General features: G+C 37.1%; 1 protein-coding gene across 4 annotated transcripts in view; it reads right to left on the bottom strand.

The window, feature by feature from the left end:
- The window catches only part of USP33 (ubiquitin specific peptidase 33), a 64,972-nt gene that overhangs the window by 32,305 nt on the left and 11,724 nt on the right, over positions 1-20,943 (bottom strand). For 3 of the 4 annotated variants that reach the window (XM_030825158.1, XM_030825159.1, XM_030825160.1), the window contains exons 2-10: positions 13,883-14,014; positions 13,642-13,695; positions 13,144-13,206; positions 11,568-11,681; positions 8,328-8,430; positions 6,620-6,689; positions 2,903-3,016; positions 2,146-2,224; positions 588-1,005 (exon numbers count right to left, since the gene is read on the bottom strand). In XM_030825158.1, the coding sequence (XP_030681018.1) occupies positions 588-1,005; positions 2,146-2,224; positions 2,903-3,016; positions 6,620-6,689; positions 8,328-8,430; positions 11,568-11,681; positions 13,144-13,206; positions 13,642-13,695; positions 13,883-13,963 (1,096 nt within the window). In that variant the 5' untranslated portion in view covers positions 13,964-14,014. Of the gene's footprint in view, positions 1-587; positions 1,006-2,145; positions 2,225-2,902; positions 3,017-4,446; positions 4,499-6,619; positions 6,690-8,327; positions 8,431-11,567; positions 11,682-13,143; positions 13,207-13,641; positions 13,696-13,882; positions 14,015-20,943 lie in introns of those variants that run through there. The other variant, XM_030825161.1, reaches the window with a different exon arrangement.

Raw genomic sequence — 20,943 nt, 5'->3', positions numbered from 1 at the left:
AATTTTGTGTGCTTTGGAAAACTACATACCACATTTTAAGCCAAGATAAGTTAACTCTTGAAGACAGAAATTACAAAGCAATTCAACTTTCATTTGGCCACATGCTCTTTCTCAAAGGAACACTGACTAGTAACATGGCATAATCTATCACAGCAGGGCTCACTATAGTTAATTCAGCTTCTACACTAAAACACATCTGATGTGACTCCAATGACAACAATCTAAATCTACTAGTGTATATGATTAGAAAACTGCAATTTGGGTTATTTGCTTTTTTCCAGGATCGCAACATAATTTGCTTAAAATAAAAGAGAAAATTCTGGGGAGCCCAATTTTTTAGATTACTGCATGACTACACAAAAGACATCTGATGAAATGTTTACTTCAAAAGGAAGATTAATTTCTTATATAATTGACCCAAAAAATTCCTTTTATCCTCGGGTTCTATAATTTTATGACTAATACTCACATGCAAATACTGCTAAACTATAATTCTAATTAGAAATACCCAAAGTAACAATTATTTAAACACCCATGTCTACAAATGAAATACTATCATTTTCATGAACAAACTACTAAATTGTCACCTGAAGCTCTGCTGTGTATTTGCACTTTGACAGTTTCCTGGTTGTTTAAGTCGACTGTTTCAGATATAGACTCTCTATCTTTATCTAATTCGCCTTCGGAATTTACTTTATTAATCTTATTGCACATCTTCTCTTTTTGCCAATCTTTTGACATTTCTGAATTGTTTTCGTCATCCTGAATTAACATTGTTGTTTCATTATTATCTTCAGAAAAGCATCTAGAGCCATTTTCATTTTCTGCTTTATCACTGCTGCTACAAGATTCACAAGACTGAAAATCTACATCCGACTGGCTCTTGTCTTCTTCCATTGTCTCCTCAGTGGTTATGGTTTGCGGATCTTCTTCTACTTCCATGACTTGCTCTTTCAATTCTTCATGAAGCAGATCCATTAAACATCTAAGGAATTCTTGAGCATCCTAATATATCAGCAACATAATGTTAACCACTTCATTACATGTGTATATAGAAACGTAAGGGAAAATATACAAAATGTCATTACAAACTTATATATAAACGTACAGCACTATATTGAGAAAATATCAGTTTGGAGAGCATAAGGCACTGGAGAAATGAGATGCATTAACTTCCAAAAAGTTATGTAAATATAAGTTTTCTTTTTTTGAGATGGGGTCTCATTCTGTTGTCCAAGCTAGAGTGCTGTGGCATGACCACAGCTCACTGTAGCCTCGATCCCCCAGGCTCAAGCAATTCTCCCACCTCAGCCTCCTAAGTAGCTGGGACCACATGCACCCGTCACCACACCCGGTTGATACATATTTCTAAATTATTTTTAGAAATGATGTCTCCCTATGTTACCCAGGCTGGTCTCAAGCTCCTGGGCTTAAGCAATCCGCCTACCTCGGCCTCCTAAAGTGCTGGGATTACAGGCATGAGCCATCACGCCCAGCCAGATAAAAATTTTAAAAAACTAAACATGATCTAAAGGTCAACTTCCGTTGGATGCAGGGGCTCATGCTTGTAATCCTAACATTTCGGGAGACCAAGGAGGGAGGATCGTTTGAGTCAGGAATTCAAGACCAGCCGGGGCAACATGAGACATTATCTCTCTTAAAAGGAAGAAAAAAAAAGGCTGGGTACAGTGCCTCACGCCTGTAATCCAAAACTTTGGGAGGCCGAGGAGGGTGGATTACCTGAGGTCAGGAGTTCAAGTCTGGCTTGGCCAACATGACAAAACCCTATCTCTACTGAAAATACAAAAATTAGCCGGGTGTGGTGGCACACACCTGCAATCCCAGTTACTTGGAAGGCTGAGGCAGGAGAATCGCTTGAATGCAGGAGGTGGAGGTTGCAGTGAGCCAAGATTGCACCACTGCACTCCAGCCTGGGCGACAGAGCGAGACTCTGCCTCAAAAAAAGATAAAGATAAAGGAAAGTTGAAAAAATATAAACAATAAACATGAAAAAGGGTTACTATTCTTGGTAAAAGAAAGACACAAGGAGTGATGACCCCAAAAGATAAGTAGACCCTCCCAAAAAAAATGGCATTTTCCAAATTTATTTAGATTAAAATTACAAACGAAAAGCAATAAACTAACCTGCTGAGAATACCCCCGAAATGTTGGATTTACAGTTTTAATTCCTTGAAACAGATTAGTAGGCACAACAGATCCTGGCCTGAGCAAGAAAACATTTTTAAAGAGTAATTTTTGTTATTTTTAATTTTCATTTTAAAAATTAACAACCAATAATTCAGTGTTAAATAAACTGAAAATTACGTTTCAAAAAAATCATTCAAAACTGCCTAATATTATGCTTCACAGGCACATCAGAACACCTTATCCTTGATATTTTAAGTGATATTTTACTGCTATCCTCCCTCAGTTAAATGATTCTGCTTCACCCCATGACTTTTCAAAAATGCAAATTTCCTGAATAGTTCTAAAACAAAATTATTAACATATTACAGCAAACTATGATCCTAATGCTAAACTTTAGAACAAATAAACATAAGCAGGAAAATACTCATATAGTATTTAGAGTCTGATTTTTATCATTGTGAGAATGCCTACTCCTGAATACAAAATTCCTAAGTTCCAGTAATAGCAGCTTTAACATTCCAACACTATATACTATATCCAAATACTTCTAGACTTCTATGACACCTTCATCTGCTTCTAAACTTCTATGACACCTTACATTCAGCTTCAAATGTAACATTCCTGAAACAAAGCTGTCTCTAATCTGTCTCTCTTCTACTTTTTTCCGGCTCCATAAATGGACCTGCACCCTTTAAATATTTATAATATTCATTTAAAAGTTTAATAAAGAAGAAAAGTATATTAAGTTACATACCTGCTTTTATGCCACAGCTCTGTCATTAGTTTGAGATAACTTTTACAAATGGCAGGTTTCTTATCTGTTCGAGCTAGTCCTCCACAATCAAGAAAAAACTGTGTCAAAGGTGGGCTAATTTTAAAAAGAGAAAAATGTTAGAGTGGAGTCAAAGCTAATACTGATTATTTCTAGTCATTCAATTAACTGACAACACATACATTCCTTTAGCTGTTATTTCTTTCTTTGATCCTTCTTACAGCTTCACTTTCATTCCTTCATAAAGAGCTCAATCCATTCAAATCAGATTTGGCCCCAGCATATCAAGAGTCCTCCATGCTGCCAGATACACTTTTCAGTCCCCACTCAGTAACATTTGCCACAAACAACCATGCCCTCAGTCTTGAACAAACGTTCTCAGTACTATTGTAATGCATTTTCCTACTTTTCCTCTTTAGCTCTTGAAACTCCTTTTCCCTCTTTATTGCTCTTTTTGGCCTCAGACATGTAAATGTAAGGATTCCTCAGGACTTGATCCTATGACATTTCCCTATATACTTTTTTCCCCTCAGCGATCTAAAATTTTCAACCATATTCCAATGATGGTCAAATTTATATAAAGTCAACCATGTCATCTAAATTTCAGATTTATATGAAATGCCCAAACTAAACAGGATAAAAATTTAACTTTCAAGTGAACCTGCACTTCTCCAGCCTTCTACATTCCATTATTTGGTACTAATATTTGTTGGTGGCTCAAGTTAGCAATTTATAAGGAAGTATAGTCTGTCTGTTGTGAGTTTGATTAGCTTGAGGGAATCTCCATAAATCTATTTATAGGAAACTGACTGGGCAAAGGACCAAATCCTGACCTACATAAACCAAACCTCCTATGAAGGCAGTTAGATAACTACTAAGCCATCTCTTTGCCAAGTGTAATCTTCATTTTATTTTTTTGGTAGAGGCAGGGTCTTGTTATGTTGCCCATGCTGGTTCCAGAACTCCTAGGGTCCTCAAGCAATCCTCCCACCTTAGCCTCCCAAAGTGCTACAGGCATGAGCCACCACACCCAGCCACCAACAGTGTAATCGTATCAGCCACATCTTTTTCAACGAAATCAGAGGAATTACAAAGTAAATCAGTGGAAGCAGTATTGTGCAGTAATAAACAAAAGATTTACAAAAACAAACATACACATAAAAATCTCAGACTCAGAATTTTGTCCCTGCCAGGCATGGTGGGTCATGCCTGTAATTCCAATACTTTGGGAGGCCGAGGCAGGACATGACTCAAGGACAGGAGTTCAAGACCAGCCTGGGCAACATAGCGAAAACCCATCTCTACAAAAATTTTAAAACATTATCTGGGAGCACTGGCATGCACCTGTGGTCCTAGCTACTTGGCAGGCTGAGGCAGGAAAAACCCTTGAACCCAGGAGTTCAAGGCTTCAGTGAGCCATGATCACTCCACTGCACTCCAGCCTGGGTGACAGAGTAAGACCCTGTCTCTAACTTAAAAAAAAAAAACAACAACAAAAAAAAACACAGAATTCTGCTAGTACTTACTAGCTGGTTATATTGGCAAAGTTATTTAAACTTCTGTGTCTGGTTTTCTTATCTGTATAAAAATAACAACAGCATCAACCTACAGTTCTCTTATCATAGGATTGTACTGTTAAACTTTGAATCTCCTCTCCCTTTCTCTAGTTACTCTACCCACATCCTATCAATCAATCACCCTCCTAAAAAGGTTTATCTCCAATTCCTTCACTCTTTTCCTACCACCCTAGATGATGTAAACTATCACTACTTCTTGCCTAAATCATTATCATAGTCTCCTAGCTGGTCTTTCAAATTCCACTCTCTTCCCCCTCCAATTCACTGTCCACATAGCAACCACAGTAATAGTTTAAAAATATAAGATAGATTATTAGCTACCCTACTACACAAACACTTCAATGGTATCATACTACTATGAGAATAAAGACCTACATCTTTAATGTGGGCTACATAACCTAGACCCATGTCATTCAGCCCTATGATTACTGTACCCCATGACACAGATTTTCTCCCAGTTCCTCAAATGTGTCAAGCTCTTTCCCACCCCAAGGCTGCTTACAAGGAGCATTCTGCTAGGAATGCTCTCCTCATCCTTTCAAACAATCAACTCATACTCATTCCTCAAGTTTCAGAGTAAATGTCTTTTTTTTTTTTTTTTTTTTGATGGAGTCTCACACTGTCACCTGGGCTGGAGTGCAATGGCATGACCTGGGCTCATTGCAACCTCCACCTCCAGGGTTTACGTAATTCTCCTGCCTCAGCCTCCCGAGTAGCTGGGATTACAAGTGCACACCACCAGACCCGGCTAATTTTTTGTATTTTTAGTAGAGACAGGGTTTCACTATGTTGGCCAAACTGGTCTCGAACTCCCGACCTCGTGATCCACCCGCCTCAGCCTCCCAAAGTGCTGGGATTACAGGCATGAACCACCACGCCTGGCCTAAATGTCTCTTCTTTAACGTCCGAGCACAGTGGCCCATGCCTATAATCCCAGCACTTTGGGAGGCCGAGGCAAGCGAATCACTTGAGCCCAGGAGTTGGAAACCAGCCAGGGCAATAAGGCGAAACCCCATCTCTACAAAAAATTTAAAAATTAGCCAGGTTTGGTGGCATGTGCCTGCAGTCTCAGCTACTCAGGAGGCTGAAGCAGGAGGATCACACAAACCCAGGAGGCAGGGCTGCAGTGAGCCAAAATCGTGCCACTGCACTCTAACCTGGGCAACAAAGTGAGACCCAGCCTAAAAAAAAAAAAAGTCTCTTCTTCAAAGATGTGTTCTCTGATCACTTAATAAAAATTAGGTTATCTTTATTTCACAAGGTTATGAAACAGAAAACTGAAGGCAAAATATTTATGGAGGCTTATGTCTAAATAAAAATTAGATTATTTTGGGAAGAAGTACAGCTTTAATATCCCTAATACAAAACACAAAATTCAAAATGCTCCAAAATCCAAAACTTTTTGAATGCCAACTTGATATTCAAAGGAAATGCTCATTGGAGGATTTCAAATATTGGAGTTTTGGATAAGGAATGCTCAACCAGTAAGTATAATGCAAATAAATACTCCAAAATCTGAAACACTTCTGATTCTCAGCATTTCATATGAGGGATACTCAACCTGTAGACATATGTTCGAATCTCCAATCACTGCTCTGTAAATTTAATCCAGGGGAAAGGGTAATGTCAAAGTCAGTGATTTCTGAATTTTGGTCCGGACTCAATGCATCTGAATTTAAAGGGTAATATCACCTGACTCAATGCATCCAAACTTAAGAGTAAAAACACCTGACATATCGATTTTGTAAGACTATGATTAAAAAAAAACTAACTCCTTTATTAAAGGCTTTCCATCTACAGAAAATGTAAAATATTTTCCTAAGATCTCTGAATTAAAAGTGATCTGAATAATTAGTTGACACTCTTCATTTTCTAGATGTAAGAAACAATAACTTGCTCAAAGACACACAACTACCCAGGGTTTACACAAGGACCAGCAGCCTCAAGAAACTACAGGTATACATAGAGTAACATCATTGGGACAAGAATGGGTTATGTCCCAAACCAGATTCTTGCCTGTTCTACCTTGAGAGTTAGTCAACTACTATAGTTGCATGGTTTTCTGCTCAAAAAATAACTTAAAAAATCATATAAACAAAACAAAATTAATTTCTCTATTTACCAATTAGAAAGAGCCTGCAAAGCTGCATTCATGTAACAAGTATTTCCAATATTTTTCAAACCTGTAAGACCTATTAAGAAAAAATATACATGAAGTCATCATTCAATAATGCAAAATGACTCAATTTTAGGGATCATTAATATGGTTCCCAAATTATATTAAGGACCATAGAAATACAATATAGCAACTTGAACAATTCAGAGAGGTCACATTTTGGGAAGCCTTACAATCACCAAAATTTTGAGTTTTACATAAATTCAAGGATTAAACAGTTCAACCTTTGAAATTTGCACAGGAAGAATAGTCTTTCCTATTAACATTTAAGACTACATGTTTTTAAAAAGCATTAATCGAGACTTTTACATTTCTTATTATAACTAAAGTTTAATTATTTCGAGAAAATAGTTTAATGACAACGCAAAAAAACTCACATCATGATAAATGATAAGTAAACATCCTTTACCTTTCCATTTCAATGTATTGCATTGAAAGTAGTATTTATGCCGGGCGCAGTGGCTCACGCCTGTAATCCCAGCACTTTGGGAGGCCGAGATGGGTGGATCACGAGGTCAAGAGATCGAGACCATCCTGGCTAACATGGTGAAACCCCGTCTCTACTAAAAATACAAAAAATTTGCCAGGCATGGTGGCGGGCACCTGTAGTCCCAGCTACTCGGGAAGCTGAGGCAGGAGAATGGTGTGAACCCAGGAGGTGGAACTTGCAGTGAGCTGAGACTGTGCCACTGCACTCCAGCCTGGGCAACAGAGCGAGACTCCAACTCAAAAAAAGAAAAAAGTAGTATTTATTAGGTTGAACCATAGGAAACTGCTGACAATCTACAAAAATGGCAATTTCATATGGTTCAAGCTAATACGAAAACGAGCCATTGAATGACTGTTATCTCTTCCATATATAGTCAAGTTCACTTTCATCAGTTTACTTTCATTATTAAAAGATGAAATAAATACTATAAAAAAATTACAAATGCTATTTGGATTTGGAGCAAAATGAAGAAAATTTAAAATTCTAAAAATCTCTAAAACAAGACTGAATTACCACTTATTGATAAGTATCCAGTAAAATTAATAGTGTGAGCTAAATTAATGGGTTAAAACTGGGAAATACATAAAATATTTATAAATTATCTCTAGTCATGTTAAGCTTAAACCAAAGTGTTAATTTCCAGATAATTATCTAACTATACATTCAATATACCACTAGTATCAATTATAAAACAGAAAATTTTAAGCTTATACTAAGAACAGTGGGCCTAAAAGAATATGGAAAATCCAAACAGACTGGTTCTCAATTTAGGGGAAAAAGGGAGAAATGTATCACCTGATTCTTTTTCCAAATGTTTTCCCTGGAACTTCTGCTAAGGGAACACCTTAATGCCTAATACCTCCCCATCACTGACAATAGAAAAATGAGAAACACTGTTCAAACAGACCTCAAAAGGCAAGTTAAGCAAAAAGATCATAAAGCTCAACTGCAAACGAGTAAGTAGGATCCTACCTGTGGTAAACTGACACCAGAGAAATCAAAAGTTTGTTTTGCAAATAAAATTTTACTAGGCCAAATTTCAGAGTCCTTTTGTTTTAATTATCAAGCCTGTTTTACCTCCACATTTTGAAACTTTTACATTATACAGTTTTCTAAAGAAATGGGCAGTGCCATACAAAGAAGTATTACACAGGATTAATTTACCTCTTGCCCTAAGTTCATCTTCTTCATCCACTTCTATATCCAGATCATCAAATACGGCAACCAGAGGAGTTTTTAATGTTGTATTACTGGGTATTTTAAAATCCTTGATAACAAAAAAAGATAGCACACTTGAACAAATCCTTAAATTTAAAAAAAGTTTTAATTGTAACTTACATAACATCTATACCATAAAAATTATTGAGATGTTATTTTAATAGTGGAACCATAAGAATTTGTGGTATTAGCAATTAAACTTACATTCATATTTTGAAGGAAATAAAACCCTAGGTAAAGCATGTCGGCCCCGCTTTATTAACATATATATTTGAGTTAAAAAGGCACTTTTTATAACTGAATTTTCTGAATTAAAACTCCACAATAACTGCAATTATGTGACAGTAAACCATAGCTAAAAAGATCTCTGAAGGATACTATCCTACACTGTCTTCTCAGATCTAATTTTCAATAGGGAAAAAGGCAAAAGTTTTTCATCATAACACATTATCTATAGACTCCTACAATCTCTCCTGATACTTATTACTGTATTTACTTTGCATGCTTTTTATTTTCCGAAACAGAGTCTCACTCTGTTGCCAGGCTGGACTGCAGTGGCACGATCTCAGCTCACTGCAACCTCCACCTCCTGGGTTCAAACGCTTCTCCTGCCTCAGCCTCCCGAGCAGCTGGGACTATAGGTGCACGCCACAACGCCCAGCTAATTTTTGTATTTTTAGTAGAGAGGGGGTTTCACCATGTTGGCCTGAATGGTCTTGATCTCTTGACCTCATGATCCGCCCACCTCGGCCTCCCAAAATGCTGGGATTACAGGCGTGAGACACCACTACCGGCCTGCACACTTTTATGTATATTAAATAGTTCAAGCACTTACTTGAAATAATATTCTAATATTAATTTCCAACAATTGGCTTGACTCAGAGGTTGCAACTGATAACCTGTTAGCCAAATGCTAGTAAACACTTTAAAAAAAAAAAACAAAAAACTTTGAGCTAAAGTTTAAAAACTTTGGATACGACAAACAAAAATCAAAATTTGAAAGTTATCTTGTAATATCAGAAGATTGAACTACAATTAACCAACATTCAGCAACCCCCAAACAGAGAAGGAAACTGAATAGCAGCAAGAATTTGGCATGTACTCTGGTTCTCCAAGTTATTATAGCCTTACTTTACCTCTAAAATGCAGGCATATGCAGTAATTCCCAACCATTTTACTTTCCTGACATCTGTAGAGACTGGACATTTGAGTAGACTTCATACTCTCACTTTGTTTTTATAAAGTAACTGCTTTTAAAAAGATACATGCTCACTACAAAATATCTAAATACATAGAAGTACAGAGGCTTAAAAGAAATCACCTGAAATTTTACTATCTAGAAAAAATGTCTATTTGAAAAATCTTATTAATATTTGTATGACTTCCAATATTTTAGTATTTTGCAAATATTCTGTGGTAAACTGGATTCAAACAGCATATAAGTTTTGGACCACTAAAGAAATCTATCTGAACCACTTTTTTCTTCTGAATAATTTCTTCAACAATGGGATCATAAGGAAGTTGCATGAAATTAAGTTTATGCCTTTTATGTGTTAACATATTTAAAAGTCATCAGAAAATTATTAACAAGCCATCAGGAAAGTATCAGTATACTTATTCTATCAGATTCAACATTCATTAAAGTTTGTAATCTTGATCTTTTCTGGCAGAAATGGCAACAGATAGCTTATTTAACTTACTTCTCTAGTAAGTGATGCTGATAATTTTGCCTTTATAGATTATTAGTTTCTTGTGTGATTAAACTTTAGTCATAACATTACACTTTTTTCTTTTTTAAAACTTTTTCTACTTATTACCATTCAGCTATCTTCAGTGGGACAAATTTTTGTTAATAATGTAAGAGGATTCAACAAAACTGCCATTTTCATACTATCCGGACTTTTGAAAAAGACTAAACATGTTTGTGAATGATAAATAAGTGGGAGAAACAGTAATGGTTATAATTAACGAGCCATTCAACTGAGAAACTGAAAATGCAAGAAAGTATTCTTTGACTAAAATCTAGCCACCTTTCACGTGTAAGGCAAGCAAATTTATTATCACAAATATCTACCATAAGAATGTGATACAAACATACAACAGAAAAACCTGAGAGTTGGTATCAATGAACAAGTACAGAAATAATGTGATTTCTATAATACACATGAGGAAAAAAACTTGCTGTTAATCAAATCTGATCAAATTCTGATCAATCGATGATCTGAATAAGAAGCCAACTATTCTAAGTTAATTTCCTTTTTCCTATTTTTCTATGACTTAAGAATTCTGAAAATTAAGTGATAAATTCTGCGAGCAAACCAATACGTTTTCTAAGTCTCTTGATCCAAAAGGAGAAAAATCTTTTTTTATTTTTTTTTTTAGATGGAGTCTCGCTCTGTCACCTAGGCTGGAGTGCAATGGCACAGTCTCAGCTCACTGCCAGCTCTGCCTCCCAGGTTCACGCCATTCTCCTGCCTCAGCCTCCAAAGTACCTGGCACTACAGGCGCCCGCCACCACACCCGGCTAATGTTTTGTATTTTTAGTAGAGACAGGGTTTCACCGTGTTAGCCAGGATGGTCTCGATCTCCTGACCTCGTGATCTAGCCACCTTGGCCTCCCAAAGCGCTGGTATTACAGGCGTGAGCCACCACACCCAGCCCAAAAGGAGAAAAATCTTTAACCAAAGACTGATGCTAAGCTTTATTATATTCTACTTTGTTTTCAATAATAAGTAAAATGTTCACAGTAATACAAAGGAGATGGAGGGGAGGAGAGAACGGGGAAGAGAGCTGAATTAGTAACTGCCATATACTATCAAAGAAGGCCCACCACCTTTCTTGGAATCAAACTTACCAGAAAAAGATAAAGACTACTTGAGTCATTTTTAAAAAAAAAAAACTTTAAAAATTCATTAGAGGCTTTTCCATCTTCAGACAGGTGGGCTTCAATCTCACCCTAATCTATCACTCTAAGCAACACAAGAAAGGGGAGCATGAGTGCTTTATCTGAGAGAAAAAAGGCACATTACAGAAATTTTCAAAGTACAGGTTAGGCAGTATTCCTTTTTAAAATTTCAGCTACATGACACATTCTGAAATTATTACCTGAATGTTTTACAGCTTAACTAAGTGGATCTAGATTATTACCTGGACACTGTTTTCTTGTATTTGGTGAGGTTGTCTTACCTGAGGCAATGAAGGCTGAGTTCCTAATTTCCTATCCAAAAATACTTCTTTGCTGCAAGCATAACACCATACTCGAAGAGTGGTAAGGTTCACAGTCAGATAATGCTTTGTCTCCTATATAATTTCACAGTAGAGGGAAAAGAGGAACCAAAATTACATATACTTGAAAATACTTCTTCAAAAGATAACAGAAGATAAACTGCTGGCCTTTGATGGGTAACAATATACTCAAAAGCTAATTTAGAACACGAAAAAAATTTTTTAGATAAACTTCTAAGGTATAATAAACAGTAATAACATCTAAGCCTACTCTAGAAATTACTCTGCCATTCTCCCCTCACTATTCATTATACAAAAAGATAAACGCAAGAGTGTAAGACCTTGCTTTGCAGCCTGCAAATAAATATAACACAAGAAAATAATTAACAATATCAAGTAACTATTCTAATAAATCAGAATGGCAAAAGAACACAAATGACATGAGTCAAGGCATAAAACAGCTCTAGCAATACAGAATATATCATCTTGGGAAGATAAAAGTCTAGCCTTTCTCAACCAGAGAGTTCTGCTACAGAATTAAGCCCTACAAAAAATGATCTGAGTGACTAATTTATCAATTCTCCCAAGGGTGGTACACAGCAAGTACCATCTTAGATGCACAGGAAGAAGCAAATGATATACAATGATGACTTAGAGCTTGGGTATTCAGGCTTAATTAATTCTCTAGAGGAATCCTGGTTGAGAACAGTTGATGCTGTAGAGGTATCAATGTGCATCTTAAAAAAAGTCATTCGAGAAACTTACCATTTAGAATGGGAGCTCTATGTAACACTATAGAAGAGGCATGCCACAGTTACATGGGAAGTACCAAACAACCGGAGCAAAGTAGAAAGGTGAGTCCAGTTAGGACTATGTGCAGGAAAAGGCAATATGACGTGAGCTGAGACTTAAAGAAGTTAGCCAGGCCATGTCATAAACCTAAGCACCCACTCTCTCTTGGGCTTCAACCTCCTAATATGCCAGCTATCACCTCCAAATATCTGGATATATACACTTTTTTTTTTTTTTTGAGATGGAGTTTCGCTCTTGTTGCCCAGGCTGGAGTGCAATGGCATGATCTCGGCTCACTGCAACCTCCGCCTCCCAGGTTCAAATAATTCTTCTGCCTCAGCCTCCCGAGTAGCTGGGATTACGGGTGCCCACCACCACACCCAGCTAATTTTTGTGTACTTTATTAATAGAGACAGGGTTTTACCATGTTGGCCAGGCTGGTCTCGAACTCCTGACCTCAGGTGATCCGCCTGCCTCGGCCTTCCAAAGTGCTGGGATTCAGGCATGAGCCACTGTGCCCGGTCGGATGTATACTTTTGAAATCAGTGCTTTCTTAATCACAACCTCATTCTAATGTTCATCCTCCTAGCAATTCCCTTCCCCACTCTTCACAGAGAATGTAAGTGAAGTTTTAACTTAGAGTGCAAATTTGAATTACAACTTGAATTAATAATGTTATACTGGCTTTCCCTTTCCTTCAGGCACTTTTTTAACAAGTCTTCCATTAAATTTTTTATATACATACCTGAGAATGTATGGTGCTGTGATCTACTTGTGATTCACCACAGCCAACATATGAACATCTATTCTATAAATAATTATATAGGAAGAAAAATAAGGTACTTTATAATACACATGTAAATTTATAACAGCATTACAATTACATTTACAATTAAGTTTGGATTACCTGTTTTAAACTCAATGAGTAAATGACTTTCCAGTCATTAAATTTAACTAAATGTTTCCAGGTACAAAATAAAACCAGGATATACTTCTAAGCTAAAAGCTATGTCATTTCTAATAAAAGGCAAGCATAAAATATCTGAGTGATTTACTAAAAACTGCAAAAGCACTACAGATTAATATCTTTCCAAAGTTTAATTTTTGTTATCAATAATGACCTTTTAAAAGCAAGTTTAATTTACAAAATCACTTTAAGTATCAAAAATTTTCTGGTTATGATTATTCAGATCCAAATTTATTATTATTATAGCAATCTTTTCAGGAAAAAACATACACACACCTCCAGGCATGCCCAAAGATTTGGTCCTCGGACTTTACAATCCTGACAAGTACCCTATAAAAAGAAATTAAAAAGACAACATTGGTTATATTGACACAAACACATACAATTCACTAATGCACTAATGACAGCATACATATTTTTAAAATACTGCTCATAGAGTATTACAGTAATTTATGAAAATTACATATTCAAGAGAAAAGTGAATAGTTTTTCAAGGAAGAAAAAACCTGTTTCTTACCTGAGATTTCTGCATCAAATCTTCTTTTGTTATTTCACCAACTGAATCCAAATGTGGACAATAATTTCGAAAAGCTGACATTTTGTTAGGAATTTTTTCCTGTTTCCCAAGACTTTCAAAATGAGGTAACACCTATAAGAAAAGTAACACAAAAAAAAATAATAAATGCTTACAATGCCTGCAAAGATTCCAAAAAATAAAAAAATTAAAATGCTAACATATTAAAAATGATTAAAAGATAACGTTAAGAATGATATGTTTATAAGTTTGCCCTGTAAAAAGAGTGTATTCTCAAACATAGATGAGTTTTCAGAACTGAAGTTAATTTGAACACCGGAAATTTCTCTACTACATAAACATTTTATTAAAATTGACATCTATAAACAAATGTAAGTTTCTCCATGACTTTTGCTGCTTTTCCCCTCTCTCTCATTTCACTTTTCATAGATAAATAAAGGGGGGAATATTCAAGTTATTCAATTGTGAAGCATTTTTATCCTTTTTTAAAAAAACAAAATTAATCCTTAGGCTGGAATAGAAGTTGAAAAAAAAAAAAAAACTTCAAGTAGAAAGCTTCATTTTTCTACTAATAGGACCCCCTACTGATGGCGTAAATTAAATCATCTGGTATCCTGGCCTTATACCAGGATTGGCACTTTATATCAGGGTTTCTTGATCCCGGCACTATTGACACTTAGGGCCAGATAATTCTTCACTGTGAGGGATTGTCCTGTGCATTGCAGGTTATTTGGCAACATTCCCGCTTCTATCCACAAGAGACAGACCATCCCTGCCACCACTCTGAACTCTGATGACCAGTGTCTCTAGACTGTTTTAAATTATATCCTCCGGGGGACAAAATCTCTCCAGGTTTGAGAACCCCATTTTCATGATCTTTACAATCCCTGAAGTAGGTACCATTATTAGCTTCATTTGCATATAAGGCTAAGAGATGCAAACTTTACTGAATCCACAGTGTTTGGTTCAAGTAAAGCGAGTGATTTCCAAAGGTCTCAAGTCTAATTTGGTATTTCTAGATCTTTTGGTTGTACCTTTTTAATAACAGGGCTTTTCATGCTCTTAATTCAACTTCGGGGTTTGAGAACACTTTCCCAAAAAAAGTTAAAAACTTGCTAGGACAGAATGAAACAGTTTAAAAGTTTGAACTTCAGAAACACTGTAAATTTAATTTCTTTTGTGGTTTATAAGTTATTCAATAAACCATGCAGGTCTATGTAATAGTTTATAACGATATACAACCCCTTTGTTACCCTATAGCTTATATAAGAGTGTCTGTCTGCCTTTTATTATTTATTTATTTATTTATTTATTTATTTATTTATTTATTTATTTATTTTTGAGACAGAGTTTCACTCTTGTTGCCCAGGCTGGAGTGCAATGGCACGATCTCAGCTCACCGCAAACTTCACCTCCCAGGTTCAAGTGATTCTCCTGCCTCAGCCTCCCAAGTAGCTGGGATTACAGGCATGTGCCACCATACCCGACCACTTTTTTTGTATTTTTAGTAGAGATGGGGTTTCTCCATGTTGGTCAGGCTGATCTGGAACTCCCGACCTCAGGTGATCCACCTGCCTCAGCCTCCCAAAGTCCTGGGATTACAGGTGTGAGCCACTGCGCCTGGCCTCTGTCTGCCTTTTAAACCCATTGCAATAAATTTGCTGAAATATTAACACATTAGTAAATACATTTTTTATTATACTTTAAGTTCTAGGGTACATGTGCACAACGTGCAGGTTTGTGTAAATACGTTTTTTTAAGTTAAAAAAAGTTGAACAAAATCAAATCAAATAATTCACTATTACACTGCAACACACAAAATTCACCAGGAACCACTCTAGGGTTAATAGTCCAAACATTTCTTTTTTCTTTTGAGACAGAGCCTCATTCTGTCACTCACACTGGAGTACAACAGGGCGAACACAACTCACTGCAGCCTCAACCTCCTGGTCTCAAACCATCCTCCTGTCTCAGCCTCCGTGTAGCTACAACTACAGGTGCATGCCATGTGATTACACTACCCCAAGCCAGAGAAGAAAACCACGGGAAAAGATTAGGTAAAACAATTCTCAAAGACTTTAAGGGTTGTTTGTATTCTCATCAGCCACAGTTGAAAGACACCATAATAGAGGAAATAAAGTACTCAGAATGGCATTGCCTCAATAATCGGATGAAATTATCCTTAATCTAAAGGCTACTTTGGTTCTGTCTTTAAAAAGTTCAAAAAGGGCCAGGTGCAGTGGCTCACCCCTGTAATCCCAACACTTTGGGAGGCCAAGGTGGGTGGATCACGAGGTCAGGAGATCGAGAACATCCTGGCCAAGGAAACCCCATCTCTACTAAGAATACAAACATTAGCTGGGCGTGGTGGTGTGCGCCTGTAGTCCCAGCTACTCAGGAGGCTGAGACAGGATTGCCTGAACCCAGGAGGCAGAGGTTGCAGTGAGCTGAGATCGCGCCTCTGCAACAATCCAACCTGAGGACAGAGCAAGACTCTGTCTCAAAAAAAAAAAAAAAGTTCAAAAAGAAGTCTTAGAAGGATCCAACTGTTCCAAAGGAATTGTGTTCAGAACAAAGCTTAAGGACATTTAAAGGAATGAAAAAATTCAGTACCCATCAAGGTAAAAATCACAATAACTGGCATCCAATAAAAAATGACAGGCATTCTAAGAAGGAAAATCTGACCCACGGTGAAGAGAAAAAGAAGAAACCAAGAAATAACACAGATGACAGAACAAAGATAGACTAAACCTTAATCTTAAAAATTAAATCAGAACACCAGTAATACAGGGGAAAATGTTCAAATTTGATGAAAACTAGAGCCCTATAGATCCACAAGCAATTTAAACTCAGCACAAAACATGTACATCAAAAACAGATTGCTTAAAACTAGTAATAAAAAGAAAATCTTAAAAAATAGCCAACAGGCTGGGTATAGCAGCTAATGCCTATAATCCCAGCACTTCAGGAGGCCAAGGCAGGAGGATTCCTCAAGCTCAGGAGTTAGAGACCAGGCTGAGCAACATAGCGAGACCTCGTCTCTACTAAAAATTTAAAAAATCATCCAGGCATGGTGGCACGTGCCTATAGTCCCACCTGCTCACGAGGCTGAGGTGAGAGGATCACCTGAGCCCAGGAGATGGTGGCTACAGTGGGCTGTGATCACACCACTGCATTCCAGTCTGAATGACACAGCAAGACCCTGTGTCAAAAACAAAAACAAATTTGGAGTAAGTGCGACATGGTGCTAAGAATGTATATTCTGTTGATACGGTGTGGAAAGTTCTGTAGATGTCTATTAGGTCTGCTTGGTGCAGAGCTCAGTTCAATTCCTGGATATCCTTGTTAACTTTCTGTCTCGTTGATCTGTCTAATGTTGACAGTGGGTGTTAAAGTCTCCCATTATTATTGTGTGGGAGTCTAAGTCTCTTTGTAGGTCTCTAAGGACTTGCTTTATGAATGTGGGTGCTCCTGTATTGGGTGCATATATATTTAGGATAGTTAGCGCTTCTTGTTGAATTGATCCCTTTACCATTATGTAATGGCCTTCTTCGTCTCTTTTGATCTTTGATGGTTTAAAGCCTGTTTTATCAGAGACTAGGATTGCAACCCCTGCTTTTTTGTTTTCCATTCGCTTGGTAGATCTTCCTCCATCCCTTTATTTTGAGCCTATGTGTGTGTCTGCACATGAGATGGGACTCCTGAATACAGCACACTGATGGGTCTTGACTTTTTATCCAATTTGCCAGTCTGGGTCTTTTAATTGGGGCATTTAGCCCACTTACCTTTAAGGTTAATATTGTTATGTGTGAATTTGATCCTGTCATTACTATGTTAGCTGGTTATTATGCTCATTAGTTGAGGCAGTTTCTTCCTAACATCGATGGTCTTTACAATTTGGCATGTTTTTGCAGTGGCTGCTACCGGTTGTTCCTTTCCATGTTTAGTGCTTCCTTCAGGAGCTCTTGTAAGCAAAATTGACCACATAGTTGGAAGTAAAGCTCTCCTCAGCAAATGTAAAAGAACAAATTATAACAAACTGTCTCTCAGACCACAGTGCAATCAAATTAGATCTTAGGATTAAGAAACTCACTCAAAACCACACAACTACATGGAAACTGAACAACTTGCTCCTGAATGACTACTGGGTAAATAACGAAATGAAGGTACAAATAAAGATGTTCTTTGAAACCAATGAGAACAAAGACACAACATACCAGAATCTCTGGGACACATTTAAAGCAGTGTGTAGAGGGAAATTTATAGCACTAAATGCCCACAGGAGAAAGCAGGAAAGATCTAAAATCGACACCTTAACATCACAATTAAAAGAACTAGAGAAGAAAGAGCAAACACATTCAAAAGCTAGCAGAAGGCAAGAAACAACTAAGATCAGAGCAGAACTGAAGGAGATAGAGACACAAAAAACCCTTCAAAAAAATCAATGAATCCAGGAGCTGGTTTTTTGAAAAGATCAACAAAATTGATAGACTGCTAGCAAGACTAATAAAGAAGAAAAGAGAGAAGAATCAAACAGATGCAATAAAAAATGATAAAGGGGATATCACCACCGATCCCACAGAAATACAAACTACCATCAGAGAATACTATAAACACCTCTATGCAAATAAACTAGAAAATCTAGAAGAAATGGATAAACTCCTGGACACATACACCCTCCCAAGACTAAACCAGGAAGAAGCTGAATCCCTGAATAGACCAATAACAGGCTCTGAAATTGAAGCAATAGTAGCCTACCAACCAAAAAAAGTCCAGGACCAGACGGATTCACAGCCGAATTCTACCAGATGTACAAAGAGGAGCTGGTACCATTCCTTCTGAAACTATTCCAATCAATAGAAAAAGAGGGAATCCTCCCTAACTCATTTTATGAAGCCAGCATCATCCTGATACCAAAGGCTGGGAGAGACAAAACAAAAAAAGAGAATTTTAGACCAATATCCCTGATGAACATTGATGCAAAAATCCTCAATAAAATACTGGCAAACCGAATCCAGCAATACATCAAAAAGCTTATCCACCACGATCAAGTTGGCTTCATCCCTGGGATGCAAGGCTGGTTCAACATATGCAAATCAATAAACATAATCTATCATATAAACAGAACCAAAGACAAAAACCACATGATTATCTCAATAGATGCAGAAAAGGCCTTCAACAAAATTCAACAGCCCTTCATGCTAAAAACGCTCAATAAACTAGGTATTGATGGGACATATCTCAAAATAATAAGAGCTATGTTATAATATTTCACTAGTACTTTAATTTACGTTATCCTGACAACCAGTAAGTTTGAACGTCTTTTCATAAATGTTACAGCCTTCTAGATTTGTTCTTTTATTAACTGCGTCTTTAAATCTTTTGCCCTTTTTACTATTGGGTCCATAACCTCTTCTTTTAAAATTAATCCTCTATCCTCTATATTGCAAAATATTTTTTCAAACTTACCTACCTACCTTTTTAATTGTGGTAAACACCATGCTGAAAAGATTGCCCTCTCCCCACTGAATGGTCTTGGCATCACTGTCAAAAATCATTTGATCATATACAGTACATAAGGATTTATTTCTGGGTTTCTGGGCTTTTTTTTTTTTTTAAGAGATGGTGTCTTGTTCTGCTACTCAGGCTGGAGTGCAGTGGCATGATCATAGCTCACTGCAACCTCCAACTCCCAGACCCAAACAATTCCACTGCCGCAGCCTTCCAAGCAGCTAGGACTACAGGTGTGAGCCACCCCACCTGGCTAATTTTTTACTTTCTTTGTGGAGACGAAGTCTTGCTATGTTGACCAGGCTGGTCTCAAACTCCTAGCCTCAAGCAATCCTCCTAACTTTGGACTCCCAAAGCGCTGGGATTACAAGCATGAGCCACTGCACCAAGCCTATTTCTAATCTATTCCATTGGTCAATATGTCTGTCTTAATGCCAATACTGTTATTAACTTTCTTATGGTATCCTTTACCATTAAAAGGTTTTAATTTTTATAAAATTAAATATGCCTCTTGTAATAGCTTCTGAGTTTTTTATCTTCACATTTCCTTTACCCTAGCTTGTATAACTAAACCTGGAGAATATCCTTAAGTATTTCTATAAGGCTTTGATCCATCTGGAATTTATCTTAAGACAGGAACCCAATTTTATTTTCTTCCAGATGGGCAGACAGTTGTACCAGCACCACTTATTAAATAATCTCCCCATTTCCCATTGAACTGTAATACTACCTTTATCTTTTATTAAATCTGCACATATACTGGATTTCTGGATTCTCTATTTTATTCCACTAATCTATGACAATATCATATTAATCTGATTACAGAGGCTAGATAAAATATTTTGATAATTAAAAGACATACCTCTGGCCGGGCGCGGTGTCTCACGCCTGTAATCCCAGCACTTTGGGAGGCCGAGGCGGGTGGATCACGAGGTCAGGAGATCGAGACCACGGTGAAACCCCGTCTCTACTAAAAATACAAAAAATTAGCTGGGCGCGGTGGTGGGCGCCTGTAGTCCCAGCTACTCGGAGAGGCTGAGGCAGGAGAATGGCGTGAACCCGGGAGGTGGAGCTTGCAGTGAGCCGAGATCGCGCCACTGCACTCCAGCCTGGGCGACAGCGAGACTCCGTCTCAAAAAAAAAAAAAAAAATGACACACCTCCTCACTAATCCTTTTCACAGTTTCCTTGGCTACACTGTGGCTGTAGTGGAAAATATAAGTTTTACTCTTTTTTTTTTTGGTCTTTTAAAAAAACTTTTTTATTTTGTTTCAACCTTTGAAAAAGTTTTACTTCTTTTTAGGAGGAGGAGTTTTAGTTCTTATTTTCTGATATTAACACCATTATTCACTTTTACTGTTTTAATGCATTTACCAGTATCGTCTCTTAAGACGATACTGAATACAAATGTGATCATTTGCATCTCCATGTCCCCATCAAATTTCTAATTTTAATGCTCTTGACATTTAGGATATTTGCTGTAACTTCCCTCTATTCTTACTTATTAGAAACGGTCTTGATGGGCTGGGCGTG

Source organism: Nomascus leucogenys, chromosome 12 (assembly GCF_006542625.1).
Source record: "Nomascus leucogenys isolate Asia chromosome 12, Asia_NLE_v1, whole genome shotgun sequence".
NCBI lineage: Eukaryota > Metazoa > Chordata > Mammalia > Primates > Hylobatidae > Nomascus > Nomascus leucogenys.
The sequence above is the reverse complement of the archived record's forward strand: the minus strand, read 5'-3'. Positions and strand labels throughout refer to the sequence as shown.